Below are 24,418 nucleotides of genomic sequence, written 5' to 3' on the forward strand. Positions count from 1 at the left end.
AGTCATATCTGCACTGGAAGCAAGTTCTTATGTGTGATCTTGTTCTAAGCCCGTGGAATTCAGTGATCAGTTGGACTTGTGCCCTCAAATCCCAATACTGTCCACAGAGGTGGATTACAATGTTGTCTTGGCTTTAGGATTTCATTTTTCTTGAATTAGTAGTAAGGATTTCAACATTCTTTTTTTGTGGCTTTCTCTTTCTACTTTTTCTTCAGTAGACAGCAATAGGGAGGGACTAACTCCCTACTGGATACCACTGGTTGGTTGGTTGGTTTGCAAGAGCATTTTGATATTGTGCTATTTTAAAATACACTTTTACCTTACTACCTAGACTAATAGGAATGCCTGTCATCTCAATCACCAGTCTGAAAATCTGGTAAATCTGGTAAACTGAATGTTAACTAGTTTTTTTCTCTCTCCGTCAACCACCATTAACCCCTACTCATGAATTGTTTCCTTGGTTTGTTTATTTTATTTTATCCACGAATTGATCCATTCAAATCATATTGGGGCTGTTCCTAAATCCGTTTAGGCTATCCATTTTTTCCAGCCCCATAGCCAAAGCCAAGCATCTGTGACTTCATTACCTCTTGTTTGGACTCTTGCAGTAGACCTCTAGCCTCTCTCCCTGCTGTAACTTTAACCAGCTGCTATTCACTCTCTCTGTGCTGGACTACATGTTAGCATATGGGAAGATGGGGAAGCAATTGAAATGATTTCATAGTTAACATTTCAAAAGAATGTTGAAATAATCCTTATGAGAAAAATCAGAACATGGTCAGATTTCTTTGCATTTACTTTTACAATTTGATGTTGTTGTTATTTCTTTACATATGGCAAATTCACCATCATATTTTCAGTACCTAGGACCTCTGAAGATTTTACCTGGGCTCTGCAGACTCCATGAAACTACCAGTGTAACTACTCAAAAAACCAAATCTGGTAATATCTTCCCTTCATTCCACCTTCCACAGATTTTCATAACCCAAGGCATAATTAAGTTCTGTAGCATGCTGTTCAGGGCTGAGCATTATCTGAACTTGACCCCACTTCAAGCAAGCCTAATTGGTTGCCACCCACCCTATATTGCAGTTCTCCCAATTGACTCGATCATTCCCAAAATGTGCGTTGCAATCACACCTTGATGTTTTTGGTTATGTTGTTCCCTTCTAGAATGTTCTTTTTATCCACTTTGGGTTGAGAAACTTATCCTTCCACACTCATATTAAGTATTGTCATGATGAAGAGATAATTCAATATGGAGACATATATTCCTTTCAAAAGTTCTAGTGGTGGGGCTGGCCCTGTGACATAGTGGTTAAGTTTGCACATTCTGCTTTGGTAGCCTGGGGTTTAAAGGTTCAGATCTCAGGCACAGACCTACACACCACTTATCAAGCCACGCTGTAGCAGTGTCCCATATAGAAAATAGAGGAAGATTGGCACAGATATTAGCCAAAGGAGGAAGATTGGCAACAATTGTTAACTCAGGTCCAATCTTCCTCACCAAATAAAAAACAAATTCCAGTGGAATCAGGCCCATTTCTGCTGTGCATTTATCACCTCATGTGGTGGCTAGTCGTATGACTTTATCTCCATATTAGAACAGAAGGTTGTTGAGGGCAGAGCACAAGTCTTAATTACCTTTGTAGATTCATGCCTGGCATGGTGCTCAGCACAGTACAGAGGCTCGATCTATAGCTATTGTTCAATGACTATGTATCTTTCCAGGTTAAAGCACAAAGTGGAATGTGTTTCCCTAATGCTTTGTAGTTTCTTGCACCACAAGATTTGTCTCTTAAGGATTGAAAAACACTCTTTTATTCCCAATTAAAATGTTAAATTTAACAAAACCCTTTTAAGAACTCTGCACTAAAGCCTGAACTCTTTAATTTATATGAATGACTATATTATTCTGCTGTACTATAAACACAACTGTAATATTGGCAGAAAATAGATCATCTGGGGAAGGTCAGATATTTTTAGTTTTATGTTTTTAATTTCACTTTTTCTTGATCATGAAAAACGGAGCTGAAGTTGTAGGCTCAGTTTGTAGGCTTATTCATAATGAGCAACTGCTGCGATAATCACCAGTCAAGGTTAAAAGATCAAAAGTAATATTTATATACATTTACATTCTACAAAGATCTTTCATATACCTTTTCCCTTTGCCTCTCATAATAGTCTTTTTAATTAAGTACACGACAGGCATTGTTATTACGCCCATGGTACAGATAAAGAGGCCAATGCTGACGGAGTTTGTGTGGTTCATATGTGGCCATGTCATTAATAACTGGCAATTAATTCTGGGATATTAACTCAGGCCTTCTACCTCCAAAACCCTTGCCTTTCCATTAAACGATACAGCATCCCTGATTCCATGAGTCTGGCTGTGTACAAAGTTCTTCTAATAAGCAGAACATTCTATTCCTCACTCATTCTTTCATAGATTATATATTTTTCTTTCTTATCTCCTCTTCCCTCTTTTTGAACTACTTCAGTTATTTCTTTCTGGCCTGTAAAAAACTTAGGGTAGGAGGCTGATATATTAACTTTATGCAAAGTAATAAAATACTCTCAATTTTTAAAGATATTCTAATTTAAAAGGAAACCTTTATTAATGTCAATTTAATGTGCTGGTACAAAGAAAAAGTGGAAGTTGAATAGTTGCATTCATTCACATTCTAAATACAGAGTGAATTTTGTGTTAGGATAACTAACATCCTGAAATCCCACATTTTATTTCTCTTTGCTGGGAACATTAACTGCATTGAAATTATAAGGTCAACTTTCAAATATATTAAAAGGTTGACATCTTACCAGAACATGCAAAATTTACAAATGAAGTCTGATATTTTGCTTTATTGGAGATAAAAACCAGTTTTTATGAATATTTATTATAATTAAAATGAAAACTTATTTAAAAGAATATGTCGTGGTTAAAAAGATGAAATTTTAGAAATAGATGTGCCTGAGTTTTCCTCCAAACTCTGTAATCCACAATGTGATTTTAGGTAACTTGCTTAATTTTTTAAATGTTAGTTTACTCAGTTGTAAGATGGATTGATATTTGGATCGAGTGAAATAACTTATTTAAAGCACATCAATAAGTATAAGATATGTTAAAATAAATGATTGTTCTCATTATTATGACATTAGGCTAATTTATATTTTTGTTATTTTTAACATACTTTTTTAGTGTTTTAGCCAGTAATCATTGATATGTACCATTGGATAACATGAAAATAGTCTATACACTCAACCATCTGATCTAATTTTCTCTTAAAATTCTGTTCACTATTTATCTAAAAGATCTATGGTATGTACAACACAATGGTAGGATTAGCTGGGAGCCAAGATATGGGAACTACATTTTAAGGTTTTTTTGACATAAATTGAATAGCCAGTACTTCAGTTAATCAAGAAAATGTATAATCTAGATAGTCAAGTCAAAAAAATCAGATGACTTTTCTTTCTTTCTGCACCTTTTCGAGAGTGCATCCTGCATGTCCACCCCCTTTATTTCTTGGTCTTCCTCTCTTCCCAATTTGGCTGTACATTAGGGCCGTGTGAGTTTCCCTACATTTTCTTCCTTGCAGTCACCAAAGCAAGCACACTAGCCCTCCATATATGAACTAATCACTGTGGGCAAAGACTGGGTGTCATAAAATCATCGCAAGTTTAGGTGTTTCTTGGAGTTTTGGTGTCCTTAAGAGCTCCATTCCTTCTATTTTAGTCTGTCACCCTCTACTGCACCAATATTTCTGCTGAATCTTTACCTGAATTCCACAAAACACCAGAAATACACAATATAACAAAAAACAAAGCAAAATCCCCCAAGCCCTCGTACATGTCTCATATGGTGGAAAAGGAGGAGGTAGTTTATATGCAACAGTGCAAACCAACCGAAATGGAATATCTGATGTCCTTCATCTTAATCTTTCTTCAATGCTGTTTAATTGTATCTTCTCTCATCTTTACCTCTATGCTCTTCCCTCTCCCCTTCACCCTCATTCCTGTGCATTTCAAAAGTTGCACTCTAGTCACCTCTTTTTTGTAGTCAGTCTCAACCCTGAGAAGCTATCTTCCTAAACAAACATGTCTTTTCTGTAAGAGGGATTCTTATACTGGATGGTTTAATTTTGTTTTTACTACACTACAAAATAAAATGGCTAAGTTACCAAGGTTAAAAAAAATTAATAAGCATTCACTGTGGTGTGCCTCCCAGAACCTTTGTGAGAACTGAAGAATGTACTCCCCCAGTTGCTAAGAATGCTGCTGGCGGACAGCGCTGCTGATAGCCCTTTCCAAGATTACCTTCGTTGAAGAGGGCCCACTCACTCACCCAAGGTCAAAAATGCTCCTAGGGCAGCATGCAACCAGTGACTCGTCTACATGGGGCTATATAGTTGTGGTACCCTCGCCTCAATTTGGAGCATCCATGAAGGACCACAGTAGCTTTATAGTAGCCTGAGGTGTCAGCTGAGGTCTTCACTGAGACCGAATGGCAGCTCATCCTCTCCTTCCACCTAAAACAGCTTCTTTCCCTTCCCTTCCATGAACATCAATTCCAAAAGCCCTCCCTGATAAGCTTTCTGCATGCCAGTCATCTCAGAATCTGCTTCCTTTGAAACCCATCCTGGTTCTCAATTAGTGTTCTTCTACATCGTTACCAAGTCTTTCAGTCCGATGGGACTTTGCTTGGGTGATTCTTCATGGCAGGTTCATTTGCTCAGATTGTGGCTTTGGGTATTTTGGCTGGGAGCCAGGCATCAGTATATGTTTCTTTTCTTTTTTTATTTATTTTTTTTTGTTGTTGAGGAAGATTCGCCCTGAGCTAACATCTGCTGCCAATCCTCCTCCTTTTTTGCTGAAGAAGACCAGCCCTGAGCTAACATCCATGCCTATCTTCCTCTATTTTATATGTGGGACCGCTGACACAGCATGGCTTGCCAAGCGGTGCCATGTCTGGACTAGGGATCTGAATCGGCTAACCCCGGCCCCCGAAGCAGAACGTGTGCACTTAATTGCTGTGCCACCGGGCCGGCCCCCAGGCATCAGTATTTTTTTAAAGATCTTCAGGAATTCTAATGTGTAGGTATGTTCAAGAACCACCAGCCAATAACTCCACCAGTCTGCATTAAGTCTCTCTACCTCTTTGGCTGTATTTTTTTGTTAAAAGAACACTTGCTCTCTCTTTGGCATTTTTGTGTTTGACTTAGAAAATAGTTTTATTTAATGCTCATCTGAGGAGCCTTGCTGTTTCTACCTTGAGACTAATAAGTGACTTCTGTCTCCTTGGCTCAGATTGTGGCTCCTCCATTCTTCAGGATCGCCATGATTTATTTACATATTGCGCGTTTCCTCGAGGACATGTGTGGTCATATTAGAATTATGGTTTGACAATAGAAGAATCATCTTAACATGCAGAAACAGTAAAAGACAGTATCCATCAAAGGACAAGAAATTGTTTCATCACACCATTTAATCGTTTTATCCCACCACTAAGAAGTCACGATTACAATGAATTATTTGAGAAAAATAAAAGCCATCAAGCAAACAAATCCTGGAAAAAAAGAACAAGCTCTTTCCTATCTCTCTGGGTTGTAAAATCAGTAAGTGCTGGGATAGCTAAGTACTACCTTTCAGTATATAAGAGAGAGACACAAATGAGGCTTCAATCTAAGTAGTATCTTTTTGATGATACATATGCCATTCACTTTTCCAAGTTATTAATTCAATATTTGAAGCCTAACATTTATACAGCCCTTTCTAGTATATAAAATGTCTTCACATCAGTGATCTCATTTGACATTCTTCAGTTGTGCTGAGTGATTTAATAAACTAGGTGATACTGGCATTAAGCTCTTGTAAAGAATGTAATCATGATTAACAAAAAGAAATTTGATATATTGCCATCTATATATTTACATCCAGTTATTAAAGTTTAATGTTACTTGATGACCTAATTTTTGAAAGATTCCTATACACGCAGTCCAAGAGTTTAAGAGGAATAGTACTCTTAAGAAGGGAAATATTAGAACGTGTATTTAGAATTAGGTGAGCCAAGCTAAAATGGATGATTCTGCTCACATAGCTCAGTTATGAAGTCTGCACTTTTCATGCCAGAGTCCACAAGGAAAATCTCCAAAGTAATAAAGTTTGATCTCTTTAGGATCTATCATTTCCAGGCAATTTAATCAATTTTTAGAATTTCCGTAGTTCCAAGTTTCCTGGATATACTTGGATGTTGTTCCAGAGTTGGTGATTAAGGAAACAAAGGTGACAGGTGTTGAAGCTTTCTGGTCATGGGGCCTGAAATCATGTTTTATTTTACTCCAATAAACTTGACTAGGTCCCAGTCCCACTACATTATATAAAACATACTTAATACTGCTCTTAATAATGGCAAAAGAGTTTAAAATATAGAGTGCAGGAAACTAGCACTGAGATTTTTTTCATCTTTAAGAGGTAAAATGAAGTCTCTCACCAGGGTAAGTGTATACACTGAAAGGGTAAAAAGAATATGTATTATAGAATTGTAAAGTTCTTATGAAAGTTCTGGCTGAACCTTGTCAGTCAGTAATCTTTGAAACAATAAGAGATTACACTGAATTAAAGTGAAAAAGGTTTTTGCGACTAAAACATTTTTGTGACTAAAAACATTTTCTTATTTTGTAAATTATAATGGACATATGTGTATGAGATAAATATGACCATATCTTAAGAACCATAGATAACAATAGCTAATTTTTATGGAGTGCTTACTATGTTCCAGGTCACAAACACTGTCCTCATAACAGCCCTGTGATGCACCCCTCATTACAGACAAGGACACCGAGAGATCAAACAAATTATCAGAGCCTATGCAGGCATTAAAGGGCCAAAGTGGAACTGGAACCCAGGGAAAAATATGCCAATCTGTGCATTCTGGTAAAGTTTAATTCTTCTTAAGGCTCTTAAGGCTGTTCCGGAAGGCCAAAAGTTAGGGTATTGGAAAAACAAACCAGCTATGTTGGATAAAGAAACAGAATAAAAGATTCATCTTTCTTAGTGGAGAAGAAAATGAGTTCTGCTAGCAGACTAAATGTTCCCAGAGAGCCTGGAAATGTTACTTTGATTTCAGAATTGTTCAGCTTACAATTAGACAATGAAATGTTCGGACCAGAGACGGCAGGCGGGTCTCGTTGCACATTTGAAGAAAGACTGTTGATAGCGGCTGATAGCGGCAGGATGCTTTGAGCAGCTTTCTAAGTCCTGGGTCAACAGGGTGCAGCATTGTCTGCCTGGGACCAGGGAGAGACTGATGGATAAGAATGCTAGGAATGTACCAGTCTTGTAAGCAGTGAGAGAAAGGACTTAGTGAGTATAAGAAATTATGAAATTTAACAAATTTTGCCTCTCATCCTGGGATCTCTGATTCCCCCCCCCCCCCCACCACATGAATCCTCACTAATGTGCTCAGAGTTTCATAGGATATGTACGTTTCCTTGTTACAATTTATTTTTAAAATTTAAGTTGAATTAACTTAGAATTTTAAGTTAGGAATGTAAATTAAAGATATTAGATTGTCTTGACACCCAAAAACGGCAGTCCCCTATGGTGCCCCCTAACATATCAGTGATACTGTGCAATAGAGCTGCTTTCTCCTTTTACACTCAGCCCTGTGCTTTTTCACGCAGTGCCTGCTGCAGCTGAGTGATAGAGATAAGTGTGAGTTCAGGAGCCAGACTGTTGGGCTTAAATCTTGGCTCTGCCACTTATTAGCTGAGTGTTATTGGACAAGTCACATAACTTCTGCTGTGCCTCTCCCCCTAAAGAAACTGGGGGAAAGAAAAGCGACCTTATATACCTTACTGCATATTTCATAGACTCAAAGACGCTCTGATGCTATGCTTTAATGTTGTGTCAATGTGAAGTTTTCACACGACTACAGCACCATGCCACCAGGCTGGGACTCACTTAATAATTGTATGATGCTTCTTGATCTTAGAATCATTAAATTATGGGAAAAAGTAATGTCTACTAGAAGTAATTAAATCAGGTAATTACTGTAAGGATTAAATGAGCTAATGTGCCAAGTGAATAGAATAGTGTGTTTGCACATAGAAAGAACTCAGTATTATGAAAATCTATCCATGATGTTGAATGTGTGTGTGTATGGGTTTACTTGAGACTAGCAACGGTCTGGTTCAATACACTGTATGAGGCCATGTTTCCTCTCAGCACAAAAGAAGTCAACTTACATGTGTGATGTTCATACAGGGCCTGGGAAGATAGAGTACTGATTCAGTGAATTACTCTGAAGGTTGCAGTGATCCCAGTGGAGTGATATGAACTAAGCATAGAAGGTGAAAAAACCCTGGGACAAAGGGAAGTTTCTTTCAGACCATGGTTGTTGATGCCTTTATTGATACTTAAAGATCAAGATGGAGTTAAAACAGAAAGATAAAAAAAAAAATCTAATGAAACAAGAAAAACATTATTAAAATACAGTCTCAAGTAGCTCTCCAAATATAAAGCCATTTAAAATTAAAATAAACAAAGCAAGAAAATATTCTCATCTAATACAGCCATATTTCTCCTCTGACCCCAGATGTTACTACAATAAATGTCTTTACCACACACAATCAAAAACCCTATTAGAAAAAAGCAGCAAACTCTAAAATGGTAGTATGCAAACTATCTTCCCCACAAAGTAAAAACTGAAAAAATAAACTATCACTGATAAATGTATATGTATTTATGTACAAAATAAAGGTCAACATTCTTAAACTTGAGATTTCTTGGTCTAAGTATGGTAGTTGCAGAGAAAGATCAAGAAACAAATTACTGTAGAAGCTGGCTGACATCCATTTAGTAATTAAATTTATCAGGCATTCCCAAACATATAAATACTTTTAAGAATTACTCTTGAGGTCAACATGTTCTAACTTTAAAAAACTGAGTACATGAATCCAATATATTAAATATATATTGGTTTAGAGGAATAGAATATCTCAAAAATATCTGTCCATCATGTTTCTAATCACAAAAATGTTTCTAGTTAAGAGACCTGTTCCACCCCATCACCCCCATTCCATAGCTAAGAATAGGCACTTAAAATAATCAGTATATATTCTTATGTGGACTTATGTTTTATTAAAACAAATATATTCTCAAACTTTCAATTGCACCTATAGTTAGAACAATCATCTGTTATAAGAGAAATTAAGGAAATCCGACTTACTTGAAATTTACAAATAATTTCCCCTAACCTCATTTTAGCTGCTGCAGCAGCACCTCTTTTCCCACCCACTGAACTCCTAACTAGACTGGCTAACAAACAGAAAAGAGTGGTGACATATGAGCTTTTATTACCAACCTTACAGAAGAGCTAATGATCAAAAAGTAGTTATCTATAGAAGGACTGAATTTGCTGCATCAAGAAAAAGAGAAATGGTTTTGCTGCTTTCCCCTCCAAACGCCTTCTTAAAGGGGGTCAATCAACAGATAGTTTTCCAGAAAGGATGGTTCTTCTTTGTTGGTTTGCTTTTTTTGTTGAGCACATGGTAGTAAGACAGCCGTCAGATATTTATAATATCTCACTATCATCTCAGATGAGTCAAAAAAGTGAAGTTCAGGATAGAATGAAACTGAAAAGTCTTTAGTTTTACTTTTGCTATGAAAATGATACTTTTATTCTCCCAGTGAGGAAAAACTGTAGTGGATTTTAAATGAACAACTGTAAAGGTATGAGGTAAAAGTGAGAGAGGAAAGACACCTGGCTTTTTCATGCCTTTTCTGCTTTTATAGCATTGAGGCCAGCACACAGGCTGGTGGTCTGGAGAGATCCTGGACAGTGTGAGCAATCAGTGAGAGCATCTCCTCGCATGCCCGGTTCACTGAGGTCACCTCTAAAAATACATGACTGGAGATTACTGGTTGCAAAGACAAGGAATTGTAAAAACCAAGTCATTATAAAGACTGATGTTTTGGACGATCTTCTGTTTTAGTGCCTGTTTGAAAATGGCCGTGAGATAAAAATTTTAAACATAGATGTTGTTTACAAAGAGGTAAAAAGCAAAATTATTCAAAAGTCCTTAACAACCAAGAGATGAACCAAACTATATCAGGCAAATACCAAAATCAAAAAAAAAAGGAAGATAGATATGGCTGTATAAATATAATATTAGTCAAAATGGAATTTAGAGCCAAAAGCACTGAAAGTTGCTAAGCAAGATATTTCCTACTGATAAAAGCTACAATCCAAACTAGAAGATAGAATAGTTTTAAGCACATATCAGCATGGCCTGGAAATACACAAATCTAAAACGCTGGTGAGAAATATAAGTAAACCTCTCTCAGAAACTGGTACGTCAAAAATAAGTAAAACACTGGGTATTTGAAAAACAAAAGCAACGGGTTTAGAAAAATGTGTACCCTATAATCAAGTGAATAAATATTCTACATCAACAAATCAAAAACTAACTCAACAGAACAATAAATAGACACTTTTAAATACTCTGCTCAAGAAAAAAGGCAAAAAGTAAAATAAAAAAAATAAAGTTTAAACAGATTTTTAAAATACTCTATGCAACTTTCTATCAATAAATTTTTTAGGGGCTAGCACTGTGGCTGAGTGGTTAAGTTCCTGCGCTCCGCTTCGTGGCCCAGGGTTTCACCGCTTTGGATCCTGGATGCGGACACGGCACTGCTCATCAGGCCACAGTGAAGCGGCATCCCACATACCACAATTAGAAGAACCCACAAGTAAAACAAAAGAACAAAATTGGCAACATTTGTTAGCTCAGGTACCAATCTTTAAAATAATAATAAAAAAATTTTAAACACTAAATGAAATAGACAATTCTTCAGGAAGATGTAAATTGTGAAAATTGGTCAAAAAGAAGTATAACGCCTGAATACATCAATTCCTATAGGAAAACTTATCCTCACAATATTAGAATTGTAGAACTCTAACAAATTTTTATGACTAGATAAACCCAGTTTATATAAACGATTCCAAAGCATTAAAAAAATGACAGCCTTCTTAATTCTTTTTGAGACCAAGATAAATAGACTAAAATTGAGCAAGAAGAGTGAAAAAATAGAAAAGTACAAGAAAAACACATATAATTCAAAATCCCGAAATAAAATAACAGCAAATCAAACGTATCAGCCTGTTAAAAAAATAATATTATGACCAAGTAGGGTTTATTCTAAAAAGATTGATTCAATATTAGAAAATCTAATGGCATAATTCACTATGTTAATTGATTAATATATAATCATCTACAGAGATGAAGAAAAAAATTTTTTAAAATTCAACATGTACACTCATAAAGTCTCACGATCAACTAGGTACACTATGAAATATATCTATACCTATGGTAAATGTTATAATAACGGTGAAATATACAAAGCCTTCCTACTATAGTTAGAAACAATAAAATGCTTTTGGTCAACATTACTGCTAACTAGACAGGAAATTAATCTTGAAAAGATGTGGGGGAAAAAACCCTGTCATTGTTTGCAGTCACGATTAACTGTCAGAAAAATCCAAGAGAATCACCAAAAAGCTATTAGAGCTAATACAAAAGTGAAATAAGACAGAAACAAGATAAATAAATAAACGTGGATAAATTTCCAATACAGCAGTAAAAGAATCATTCGAAAAAATGCTGCAAAAAGCAGATCCCACTGATAATAGTTATGAAAATTATAGTGTAATAAAATGAGATGTTTACTGAAACTCTATGAAAGTGTATATATGATCTGAAAAGTGAGAGACATGTTATAGTAGAGGATAGGATAATAGATGAAACTATTAACTTTCACAACTCAACAAAATTTCCAAGAAAATTTGTTATGGAACTTGACAAAATGTTCCTAAATTTTATGCACAAGAGAAAATGTGAAAAAGAATAGAAAAAAATTTGACTAAGAAAAAAAAGTGTGGGGTGTGAATTATCATAATCATATTCTAGTCTAACAATCAAGTATTACGCAGGAATTAAATAAAAGATCAGTGGGACAGGATAAATGATCCAGAAACAAACATACACTTCTATGGGAATTGTGTATGTGATAAAGGTCGTATTTCATATGATTGGGTTAAGGTTGTACTTTTTAACAAGTGGTGTTTGGAAAATAGATCTTATATTTAGAAGTTTTTTTAAAAGTTAGATTTCTACCTCATACACAATAATTCCCAGGTGAACTACAGCGCTAAGTAAATACAAAACAATAAAAAACAGGAAAAAAATAGGATAATTTTATAAGTTGGAGGTGGAAAAACCTCGAAAATCTACAGTTGAAAATACTGACAGAGTAAACCACATAAAACAAAAAGTTCAGTAAGACAAAATATCATAGACAAATTTAAAAGATTAGCAAAAGACCAGGAAAAAATGTATTAAGGAGTTGTTACTAATTAATTGGAAAAAGCCAAATAATTCAATAGGGAAATGAAAATAGACAATTCAAAAAACCACAAAAGGCTAATAAATATAAGAAAAAATCACCAATCTGTCTCATTAGTAACCAAGAACGTCACAGTTAGCATGAGGTATCTTCTGTCGCCCATCATATTGGCAAAACTTCTAAACACATGCAACGTTCTAGATTATTGAGGATGGAGTCTATAAATTTTTGTATACAATGTTGGTGGGAGCGTCAACTGGTATTGTCTTTAATTAGGGCAAGTTGGCCATGTCTCATTAAAATTTAAAATGCAAATAATTTTATCATAGAAAATAACCCATTTCACAGAGATTCTAGCACTCTGTGTGCATGTTGTTACTGGCAATGTTGCAGAAGAGATCCAAATCACCAGGAATGATCTAGGAAAACATGTTTCTGGATGGGGTCCATAAACCACATCCATAAATATAGTTTTCAAGGTTTTATTACCTCCCACGGATACAGTCATTTTACAGAGTACTTGAAACTAGTACTGTGGTCTGACTCAAAGGCTAACTTCCAAAGAAAAAAGAATAAGGCCTTGACTAGATTGTCTTACATTTTGTGGTTACTATTTTGAGCTGCATAAGATCCTTTTGCCAAAGGAGGAAGTCGCTGGCTTTTAGAAAAGCTCATCTTCTTTTAGCTAAAAGGCACTTTGAAGTAATGTTAAAATATTTATAATTTCAGCCATATTTAATTAACTTTTCTCCACATTCTTTAATCCAGGAATCCCATCTCCAAGCATCTCATTTAGAGAAATACTTCCATGCAACAAGACGTGCACAAGGATGTTAACTGTAACATTGTTTTTAGTAGTGAAAAAATTGGAAACAACAGATTACTTAGAAATGGTTAAATTAACTGTATGTCTATATTATGGAACACTATGTAGCAATTAAAAAGAATGAGGTAGATGTACATATATACTAATATGGAAACATTTTTAAGACACATGCTTAGTGAAAAAGGCAAGTTACAGAAAATGTATAATTAACAGTTCCACTTTTTTGGAAACAAAACAAATCTTTATGGAAATGTGTACATAAAAATGCTTATTGGAAAAGACTAGACATTACACACCAGTTAACACAAGTTCCTCTTGCAGCAGGACTAGGGGCTTCCACTTTTTATTGGTTTCCTGTTCTTTTTTTAAAGTATTTTCACAAAGGAAATATAGTCATGTATTACTTCTTCAAAAAAGGGGAAGTTTTGAAAAATATTAATGTTTACATTTGCTGATTGTGAACACATAAAATGCTTAAAGTTTATATGCATATATTAGATATAGTCTGTGACTGTACATTAACCATAAGAAAATAATTGGAAGAATATTCACCTAAATGATGCAAATTTTAAATGCTGTGATGTTTGAATTTAAAAAGTTCAGTTTTCATTTGGATGTACAGCAGCATAGAGATGCAGTCTAAGAATCTATTTTAGAAAAGACTATTCCAATTAGCAAATTTAGTAAGTTTCATTATGGAAATTCCCAGAGGCAAGCTCTGGCATTTAATGATTAGAAAAGTAACAAGAAAGTATTGCTTACGGAGAATGAATCAACGGAAAAGTATATTTCCCTGTCTAATATAAAATAATCCTTATGTTAAGCAAAAACACATGGTGGTAATTAGAGGAGGTATATGGTATAAGTGTTTTTCAAAGTGTACAGTATAAGAATATGTGGTGTGATAATCAGGAAGCAAATAGAAAAATACAGTGGGAAATCTTTCAAGTCTCTTAAAACTCACTTATGAAATCATAGTAAGATACGTAAACAATTGTACAAAATTTAATAAGATCCTTTCCCTTTTTTGGTCCTCTGTGACTGTCTCTATCAGGCTAATACTTAACTGTGTACTTGAAATTTGCTGAGAATAGGTCTTAAGTATTCTCACCACATACACACACAAAGGTAACTATGTGAGATGATGGATGTGTCAAGTAACTTGATTGTGGAAATCAATCATAATGTATACATACTATCACGTTGTACATACACTTTAAATACTGTATAATATTTATTTGCTAATTATACTTCAATGAAGCTAGAAAGAAACGGTCAAGTCAATGAATGGAAGTCAGTCGACCATAGTGTATTTCACTGAGTACATAAAATAACGGCTTCAATGAATCCCAGGTGTCCACTGCAGTTTCCAGGGCCAGTCGTATAACTTTTTACTGAGGTTTCACTTAGGCTGGCGCTCTAATGAGAAAGACCAATTAGAATTAGCATAACCATAAGCTTGAGTATAAAGGGATGAAAACATAGGTGATATTAAAAATGACACAAAGTTCACTGAAGTTAGGGATGTGACTGGTATACCACCATCAGTATAGGGTGTTTCCTTCTATGATGATAAGTTTCACAACGATCTCTCTGTCGCTCCCTGGACACGGCTGCCATGCTAAGGGTTTCAATGGTAAAGAGTACAAGAACAAATACATACTTTTGTACTGTTGTTCTCAACGGAACTCAAATACTTGGGATTTTTGCAACATTCACAGCAGCTCAAGTAGAAAAAAAAAGTTCAAACCAGTCACCAGATCCAAAATTAGCATTTTATTCAGAACGCTGGGGTCAGAGGTGTATCATTTATATTCTGGTACACAATACAGAGGCAAAGCTGTTGTCAGAAGTCTCTCCAGTTTAAAAGCTTTTTTTTTTCATTTTTTTTTAAAAACACACACTTAGTAGTGCCACCAGTATCAGGCCACCCCTTTCTTTTCTTTTCTTTCCTTTTTTTTTTTTTGGTACAAATTATGTAAAACATTTGTGCTAAGAACTTTTCTCCCTCCCCAAACAAAAAAGAAAATAAAAAATAAAAAAAATTAAAAAATTAAAAATTGAGTATTCTAACTACAGCTCAACAATTGAATCAAATGTCACTTTGCTTTGTAAATACTTTATCCATAACGAAAGATATAAACATGCAAAAAACCTGAATCCATAGTCCAAATAATACATACACATGTTCTGAAGTTTCTGCACTTCTCCATAGACTATGCCAATAAAACATTATGTACACATACCATTTTTACAGTGAAGTGGAAAAAATACAGTAAATAAAAAAGTGTACATGGATTAAGACCAAAATGTGTCTAACATTCTATTTTATGAAAAAATTCAATTTTGCTACAAATTGGTGATATGAAAACTCCCTTTATTTGCAACCAGCTGCATAAGTTTTAAGATTTTAGTGAAAAAAAAATCTAAAGTCTAAAACTAGAAGTAATATACATTGTCCAATCTCATGGTCTCATCCCCCAAGATAATAAAATTGCTCCATGAGTTTTTGTCTGTTTGTTTAATTCCGTGTTTCAATAAAAGCAAATGCAATGTAACAAAAGCGTGTTTGAAGCATATCATGGTTTAACTTACTGCTCCCACCACAAAATATTTTGTCTTTTACTTATCATTTCAGAAATCAGTACCATTAAAGCCTTAAACAGAAAACTAATTCCAATCTGAAAAAGGTACAAAAAGGCACATAAAATCCCAGTGCTTCTGTACTGTAAAATTCAAGTGTAACTGAGCTCAGTGTTTTTCCAAACAGTATTAGATCACTGATATTCCCTCTGAGCCCAAATTGGTTTGCAGCCTATGCCAAAGCCTCCAGCAAGCACTGTGCTAGTAGACTACAAAGTTAAAGCCTAGCTTCTGAATGCTTTTTGGGAATATCAGTTGAAATTGTTTGTACTTGTCCAAAAACCAAGTTCACCCTGAAGTTCAGTCGTCACCTCCACCATACATGTCGGCGAGTTTCTTGAAGCGCGGCCCCCAGTCGTTCAGGTAGTCATAGTCCTGCTCGCCACCACTACTTGAGGAATTAAGGGAGCTCAAGGACCCGGCGGTGGAGCCGCTGCCTTCATAGTCAAAGACTAAGAGGGAGTCATAGGGTGGAGCTGTGGGATCGTTGTCAGCAGCTTTAAGGCCCTACAATTTGGAAACACAGAGAAAGAATGAAGAGAGGGTTACAATTTGCAAATCCACAAGCAGATCCTAGTGGTTCCATGGGATCAAACACTTGTTTGTAAGTTTCCACTTGCAGACCACAACATTTTCAAGCTACAGAAATTGGAGTTATCACCATATTTGAAAGTTAGACAAAAATTAATTTATGTCTTTCCTCTGCAAAGAAGGAATCCTAAGGAGTCTAGTTCAGTGAGGCCAAGGCATGCAGTGGGCAGGGGCTAAAGGGAGAACGTGTTTGACAGGTGGCAGAAATGAATGGTCAACTGCTTGAAGCTGAGAAGGGAGGAGCTTAAGTGAAGTCTGCTAATGTATCTGTCCAGCAGTGCACTGGGCAAGACCACTTTTGAGTGAGTAATTACTGGTGGGATAAGTTACATGAAATAATACAGAGGGCTATGAAATCATGCGATATGTGGAGCCTAATCTATCCAGGGTCAGAGTCAAAGGATATTGACAATCACAGGTCAACCAGGAATTACATGCAAGGCCAAGAGAGGGACATACAAACAAGTGCCATATGGTCCTTGCTCTACAAGTTTACAATCTAGCATAATAGGCCTTACTATAACATGAAATAAATGATAAAAGGTAACAAAACTATGAAGTCTATAAAAAAGTCATCAAGATGCTGGAAAAAAGTCAGACTAGCACAGAGAGCTAGGAGTTCAAGGAGGAAGTAGCATTGAATTGGACCTAACTTTGGAGGGATATCAAAGGAAAAATGAAGACAGGCCAGAGGTGATTAAAATTTAAGGTAAGTTACTCATTAAATCATTTAATTAATCATCTTAACAGAACACAAAATGTGAAATTAATTGATAAATTGTGATCAGATAATACTTTTTAAGAATAGAGTGACTTCTAGATCCCACAGGTGTTATAAAAGTCATAATCCAATATCTATACAGTTGTAGTTTTTACAGTTGTAAATTTGGGGGTGGCGGGCATCCTGGCAATCTAAAGTAACATGTGCATACATGGCTCTTAAAAAGAATTTAAAAAATAAGAACCAAAGAAATTATTGTCTATAAACTTAATTCAAGTCTTAAAGAGCAAAAAGGTGTTTTTTAATATATAATTCAAGTATGCAGCCAATTCATAATTATGCACTACAAAACATTTAAGGATTCCGTATTAGGTCCTTTTGGTGTTTTCTCTAATTTTTTTCCCAGTTCCAGTTTAGTACTCCAAGATATACCAACACTAGTCTCCAAACAATCATTCTCTTTTTCCACAACTCTGCTTTTTAAATGCTGGTGGGCTTATGGTGGGTTCACTTATCCAAGAAATCATAGACTGTCCCATTTTAGATCAATCCTTCTGATCCACATGTATTTTATGAGTACAGATATGTGAGTTTTTTTTTTTTTTCAGTATGTGTTCACCTATCCATTCTTTCATGTTTACAGAGGAGCAAGAGGGAAAAAGAGCATGAAAATTAAGGTAAGAGTCGGTATGTGTAGTGGTTACGAGATCAGACTCTGACACCTCAGCTCTACACAGTATTAGCTGTGGGACCTCAGCTATTCTATAAGCTTCGTTTCCTTATCTGCAACTGTAACAATAATAATAAGATCATTACAAAGACCGAATGGAATAAAGGACCCAAGGGCTCATCACAGGGTCTGGCCCATGTTAGAGCTCAATGAATGTTAGTTAAAAAAAAAAAAAAAGAAACTTTTAAAGTTTAGAGAAAAATTTCATGCTTTGGAATTTGAAAAAAGAAAAATAAACGTGAAGATAATATTTTAACAACCAAAAGGGCAGCCACTTGACTTTAATAAAAAACAAAAGAGAAACGTACACACTACCAGTTTTCCCATCCTCACATCTCTCTTACCAAGAATCCTAACCATTTAATTAAACACCACTTTTCCTCATGTCAGGTTATACTACTTACAATCCAGAAATGCTTACACAAAACAAAGCAAAGCCAGTCTTCAGCAAACTACTTCAATACACAAAACATAAATAATTTTAGATAGGATTTTCTGTTCCCCCCTCCCCCAGTAATTTTATTGAGATCATTATAGTTTATAACATTGCGTAATTTAGGGTGTACATTATTTGTTATAAGTTTCTGAATAGACTTCATCATGCTCACCACCAGTAGTCTAATTTTTGTCTGTCACCATACATATGTGCCCCTTTACCCCTTTCACCCAAGCCCAAACTCCTTTCTCTCCTCTGGTCACCACTTATCTGTTCTCTTTATCCTGTATTTGTTGATTTTCTTTATCACATTTATAGAATAAGCTACAGGGCAATTTTGTTGAGACTGAGAATCACAAACTACAATTTCTCAACATTCATAGTTCCTTTCTGTGGTAGATTGTGTTCTCGTCCTCAGTGACTCACTGTCCTTTCCCCGTCAGTGGATCACATGCCCATCCTACCACAAGTGCCTCCCTACAGACAGAGTTTCCTTCCCCAACCCATTGTCAGGCTTGGTTCTGTGACTGGCCTTGGCTGTGAAATGTAAGCAGCAGTGTAGATGAGACTCTTTAAGGGATCTATCTAATGCATTTCCACCAGCTCCCTCTCCACTCCCCGTCTCCCAGGAGAACGGCCTGCCCCAAATGGGAGTTTTCCTTCTGCCTGGATCCTGAAATACAGAAGAGATGTGGATCAAGAACCAGGCCCCTGCCGGCCTACAGTTAACATATAACTTGAGCAAGAAGTAAACCTTTGTTGTTGTAAGCCAAGAAAACTTCGGAGTCACTGGTTCTGTAGCCTTCACTTAGCAAAAGCCAAAGAATGCATCTTCATTCATTTTGTTTGCATTTATTCATTCAATTCAAGACATATTTGTTGAGTATCTATATTGTAATGTATTCTGCTTAGCGTGGGGACACAGCTATGAATAAGCAAGATCCAATGCCTGCCCTCATGGAGTTTATATTCACAAGTCAGCATGTGCTCCTCTTTCCTTTTCCCTACAAAGTCTAGCAACTACAAATTTATGCAATAGGTGATTCCTTTAATTCAGCACTGTCTAACTTGGCTCCATACAAGAACTGGACCCAAGAAAGATCTGAAAGAAAATCAAGAAAAATCAAGGAAATTCCTGATAAGGAGAATGGGCCTCTGAAGACAAATATTGTTTTCATTATGGCCTTAAGTAAAACAGCTTTATTATACAGACAACAGAGACAATGGCCAAGGTCACTGTGTTCAGGTCATCTGCTTTATCACAATTCAAATTTAAAGTGGTAATCCACGCAGAGCCCTGCCCAATCCTTACAGTGTCAGCAACGAACTGGAAATACGGAAATTTAAAACTAAAATTAGTAGTAAAGAGTCAATGGTGGGCATCAAGTGTGTCTGGATTCAGTGGCGAGGAAAGTGATGGCTGTGTTTACTGTGACTTAGGAATAAAGGCTTGAAGCTGTCTGGTAGGACTTGAGACTCTTCATCGACTATCTAAGCCCCTAATTCAATTCCTTAAAATAAATATAATGCTGGTGGCAATCTAGTTCTATTGAGAGTCTCAAGAAATACTCATTTCTTTTTAATTTTTTTAGCTCTTGCCTTGTCTTTCTGATCATCCTGGTACTTTTTGAATCTATGTTCTCTTCCTTTCTTTTTTAAAAAAGAGGTTAAGGCCATGAAATCCATTAGAGATCACCGTGCTATGCTAAAGCAGTGCACACTGTCCTCAGGTTTCAACAATTACGAAAGGGCAAAACCCACTGAACTTTTCAAGAATTCTTAGGCAAGCCATCTTTCTAGGCTGAAGGTTAAGTACTTTATGTCCCTTCCACTTGGATAGCACTGATTTTTATCGAAGAATAAAATATGACTCTCTGGAAGAGGCACTATATAAATTCTGGGTACTATTTTGGTAATCCTAAAAAGATCACAGCCAAGTCCTGAGAAAGTGACAGTGACAGGCATGCAACCAGAGTGAGTGTAGAAATTCAGTGGGCCACAAAACCTCCTGGTCCTCCCCTAGGAGCTTCCTTTATTCTTAGGTGTGGACACCATTTCACATGATGCATAATGTACTGTTACCAAATTTACACACTAACTGCATGTGTTTCTCTTTCTTGACCTATGTTTGACTAAATCGAGATGAGTATGCGCTTGTTTCACATTTCCTGCAGAGGCAGATCTTGAACTCTGGATAAATCTGAACTATTTTCTATAGTTTGAGGCACCTCTGTAGAAAATGAAAAAGCTGTGGCTCTGGCTGAATTCTTGCTGAGATTGTATTTATAGACTTCTGATCCTATGCTTTATGGGTGGAAACATGTTTTTATAGGGACTATAAAAACCCAGATTCTTCAGAGAGGGAACACATGAGGGATATAAGAGGAAAGGCGTCCTACTGATTCCCTGACATTCTGTCTTCTACTGTCTCAGTGCCACAGCCTTAGTTCAGGTTCTCCCGGTATCCTGCCTGGACCACAGCAAAAGCCTCTCGAACTGGTTTCCCTGTCCCCAGCACTATTCCTGCTTCTTTCCTACAAACTACCATTGGTTTGTCTCTCAGACATTATTTGAGGTCACTCCCCAAGTAAAACTCTCTGATTGCTCTCTGTCACCTATCGCAGTGTTTCGCAAATAAAGGAAGAGGTTTCTGGGAAAACGCAAGATGATTTTTAATTGGTAGAAGGGCACTTTAAAACTATTCCCTTCACTAGAAAAACTAAGTTAAAAATTGATTAAAAGTTGAAGTAAATAACAGGTGTGCAGACCTGGAAAAAACTAGAAGGGCGTTACTCAAATGCCCAATGTTCGGGGAACCTACAGGATAAGGTCAAAACTCTTTAGAGGAGCACTCAGTGAACCTGGGCTTTTCACCCACCTTTTCCATTTCAACTATTCTCAACTCCAGCAACCACAACAACTGAATTAGTCACCAAAATCCCCCCAAATTTAAAAATGTCATGTTCTTGTGTATCTCTGGGTTATTTGCACATTCATTTCCTGCAAGCTGAAATGTGATTCCCTTTGTTTGAAATGTCCCCTCTCAAATGTTTTCTTCTGATTAATATCTATCCATCCATCCATGCATCATTTAAAGACCATTAAAAATGTCACTTCTGGGGCCGCCCTGGTGGTGTAGTGGTTAAGTTTGCATGCTCTGCTTCAGCAGCTCAGGGTTCGCAGGTTTGGATCCTAGGCACAGACCTAACATGGCTCATCAAGCCATGCTATGGCGGCATCCCACATAAAATAGAGGAAGATTGGCATAGACGTTAGCTCAGCAATAATATTCCTCAAGCAAAAAGAGCAAGACTGGCAACAGATGTTAGCTCAGGGCCAATCTTCCTCACACACACACTCAAAAGTCACTTCCGCTGCAGGGACTTTTCCCCCAATCACAACCTGGAGAAATTCCTGTGGTCTCTCTGGTCCCCTTTACTTTTATTGCCAAGTTTGGGTTACACTAGATTGTGACATCCCTCCCTGCAGAGGCTGTCTGTCTTCACGTCATCTCCTGCTGTCCAACACAGCGCCCGACATCCAGCAGGTGTTCTAGAAGGTAACTTTGTACTGCTGCCCCGGCTTAGTTTTTCACCTCAGTATCTTGTTCATATTTGCATCTATTCCTTTCAGAAGAAGCTAGGATTTAGGTTTAAACATGCGTGGACACAAAGCTATACCATATTTACACTACAGTGTCATTCTGTGTCTTATCAATGCCAACATTACTACCTCCCTTTCTGGGAATTTCATTTTACTGAAAGCAATTTGTTTGGAAGGAGAGGTTTTTATTTGTTTTATTTACAGTTAGAAGAAAGTAGAAAGTTTTTACTCCTGAAAAGCAACTTGTAATAATAATTAATATGATACTGATCATAATTAAGAGATTTTACTATGTGACAGGCACTATACCAAATACTTTATGTGGATTATATTATTTAGTCCTCACTGCAATCTAAAAGCAGGTTCTACTATTATCCCCATTTTATAAATAAGAAAACTAGAAATCCAAGAGGTTAACTCCAAGGACCTTGACCTTGCACAGAGTAACAGAGCTGTTAAGTGAGGCAGGTGGATTTGAACACAAACCCTCAACTTCTGTGAGAGTGGATAGAGATATTTTAAAGAGGACAAATTAAATTTATTAATAGGAGAAAAAAGGCAAAAGTCTTAAACTTTAGTAGTTTCAAGCAACTTATTCTAGAAGCACCCTCCATAAGTTTTTAAATGATTCTAATCAAAAGTCGATCTTTTAATAGAAGTGTGCCCTTGGTTTTCATATTTCTGAGATAAAGAAATATACAGGATTAATAAAGCTATTGGAGGTGTGCTAATATCTCCTGTTGGGCTGAGATTAAATGAATTTGTTTCAACTTTTTATCCTCTAAAGGTCATGTTTAAACACCTCAAAATAGAATGAAATTCTGTAGTTTAAATTCAAAAATGTTTGATTTGTTTTACTCTACGTATCAGACTGGAAATAAGTTATTATCTTTGAGATTCAAGGCAACATTCATTCATTATTTAAATAAACAAACATAGAAAATGTTCTTATAAGCTTACCTTTTCCTTATATCTATAAAAACACCCCAATTATAATCACTACTATATTATTCTTTCTTGGGAACATTTGGTTCTATGCTAAATCAAATAAGACGTGGAGAGAAAGAAATCTGTTTGCATTTTTAAATGTATTTATAAAATGTGCTTGAGCTCTTTCTAGGTGCCTTCAACTGTTTTTACAACTTTATATGTATTTACTTTTACCTGTCCAGTTATAGAAAGATATTGAACAAATATCAATGGATGTCTTAGATGGAAGAATCTATACAGTGTGTTTCAATGTATCTCTGACTTGGGCCTTTTGACAATTTCATCCCTGTGAATTTTCCCGTAGAGCTGACCATCACATCCCTGGACCCTCTTTCAGTTGTTTTCTGTGACATCTTAACCTCCCTAGACTTTCTTCCTGTGTCCAAATGTAGGACATTTCTATGTATAGATTTTCGGCCCCCCTTCTCCTCTATATTCCTCTTTCTTACAATCACGTTCAGTGTCATGGATTCAGTAGCCATTTTGGGAATGATTTCCAAATGTGATCCTTTCATCCATTTATGTACTTACCAAACCAGTGTGCCCCACACCATCCTTTTCTCCTGGTCTATGTGGGGGCTCAGAGGGGAGGCAGAAGGGAACTTCAGGACAGGAGTTGTAAAGAGAGGTGAGTCCTGGATAGGATGGGATGCCAATGGAGGGTGCCCACCCCATTCTCTGAGTGCCTGACCCTTTGTGGCTGGTAAAGACATAATGAAGGAACTAACATCTAGAAAAGGGGGAAAGGGCATTCCAGGCAGGAAGAAAAGCATGGGAACAGGCACCAGCATGGAATTACAGGCTTAGCCTGAGAACTACAAGCAGAGGTCTCTGTCATTTCAGAGACTAGAATGTTTGCCTGGGACACTGCTCATGCCAGCACACGAGCACACACAAAGAGAATCTAGGTTTAACACATTTTCTTATCTACATATTACTAGCACAGCTATGTACACACAATTGACATTCAGTAGTTATTTGCTGAATGAATGATACTAAACCAATCAAGATGATATAAAAATGAGCCATTTTTTAAAAAATGCAGACAACCCTCAAATTATGAATTGATTGTATTCTAGAAGTTAATTTGCAAATCAGTTGTTTGGCTCAGTTTTTCATATAAGTATTGACACGTCTTTTATGGTGTTGAGCCGCTTTTTAGGCTGTGTACTTGGGCGCTGTTTTAGGGAAAGGAAATTCCAAATGGAAATTCCACTATAACCCTTTCTACTGTGGCATTAGAAAGGGCAGGTGATGGAACCTTATCAACTAGATACCCTTCTCTGCACTGAAGAAAATCTAGTCCCTGTGAAAAGGATGAATGAACACACACATCGATACAAAGACAAACACACAAACACTCAACCACAAAGCACACACTAAAATATAACTTAGAACAACCAATGTCCTCATTTTCTGAATGTAATCAGCACGAGTAGAGTGAAAGGCTCATGACTTGGGCCCCAGTGAATC

The 24,418-nt window shown here is 36.4% G+C and overlaps 1 protein-coding gene across 3 annotated transcripts in view; it reads right to left on the minus strand.

Moving 5' to 3' along the window:
- Positions 1-14,992: 14,992 nt before the first annotated feature.
- Positions 14,993-24,418, minus strand: part of CDH2 (cadherin 2) — a 208,433-nt gene continuing 199,007 nt past the window's right edge. For all 3 annotated transcript variants that reach the window (XM_023647607.2, XM_070275608.1, XM_070275607.1), the window contains one exon: positions 14,993-16,381. In XM_023647607.2, coding sequence (XP_023503375.1) covers positions 16,175-16,381 — 207 coding nt within the window. In that variant the 3' untranslated portion in view covers positions 14,993-16,174. The remainder of the gene's footprint in view (positions 16,382-24,418) is intronic.

Source organism: Equus caballus, chromosome 8 (assembly GCF_041296265.1).
Source record: "Equus caballus isolate H_3958 breed thoroughbred chromosome 8, TB-T2T, whole genome shotgun sequence".
Classification (NCBI taxonomy): domain Eukaryota; kingdom Metazoa; phylum Chordata; class Mammalia; order Perissodactyla; family Equidae; genus Equus; species Equus caballus.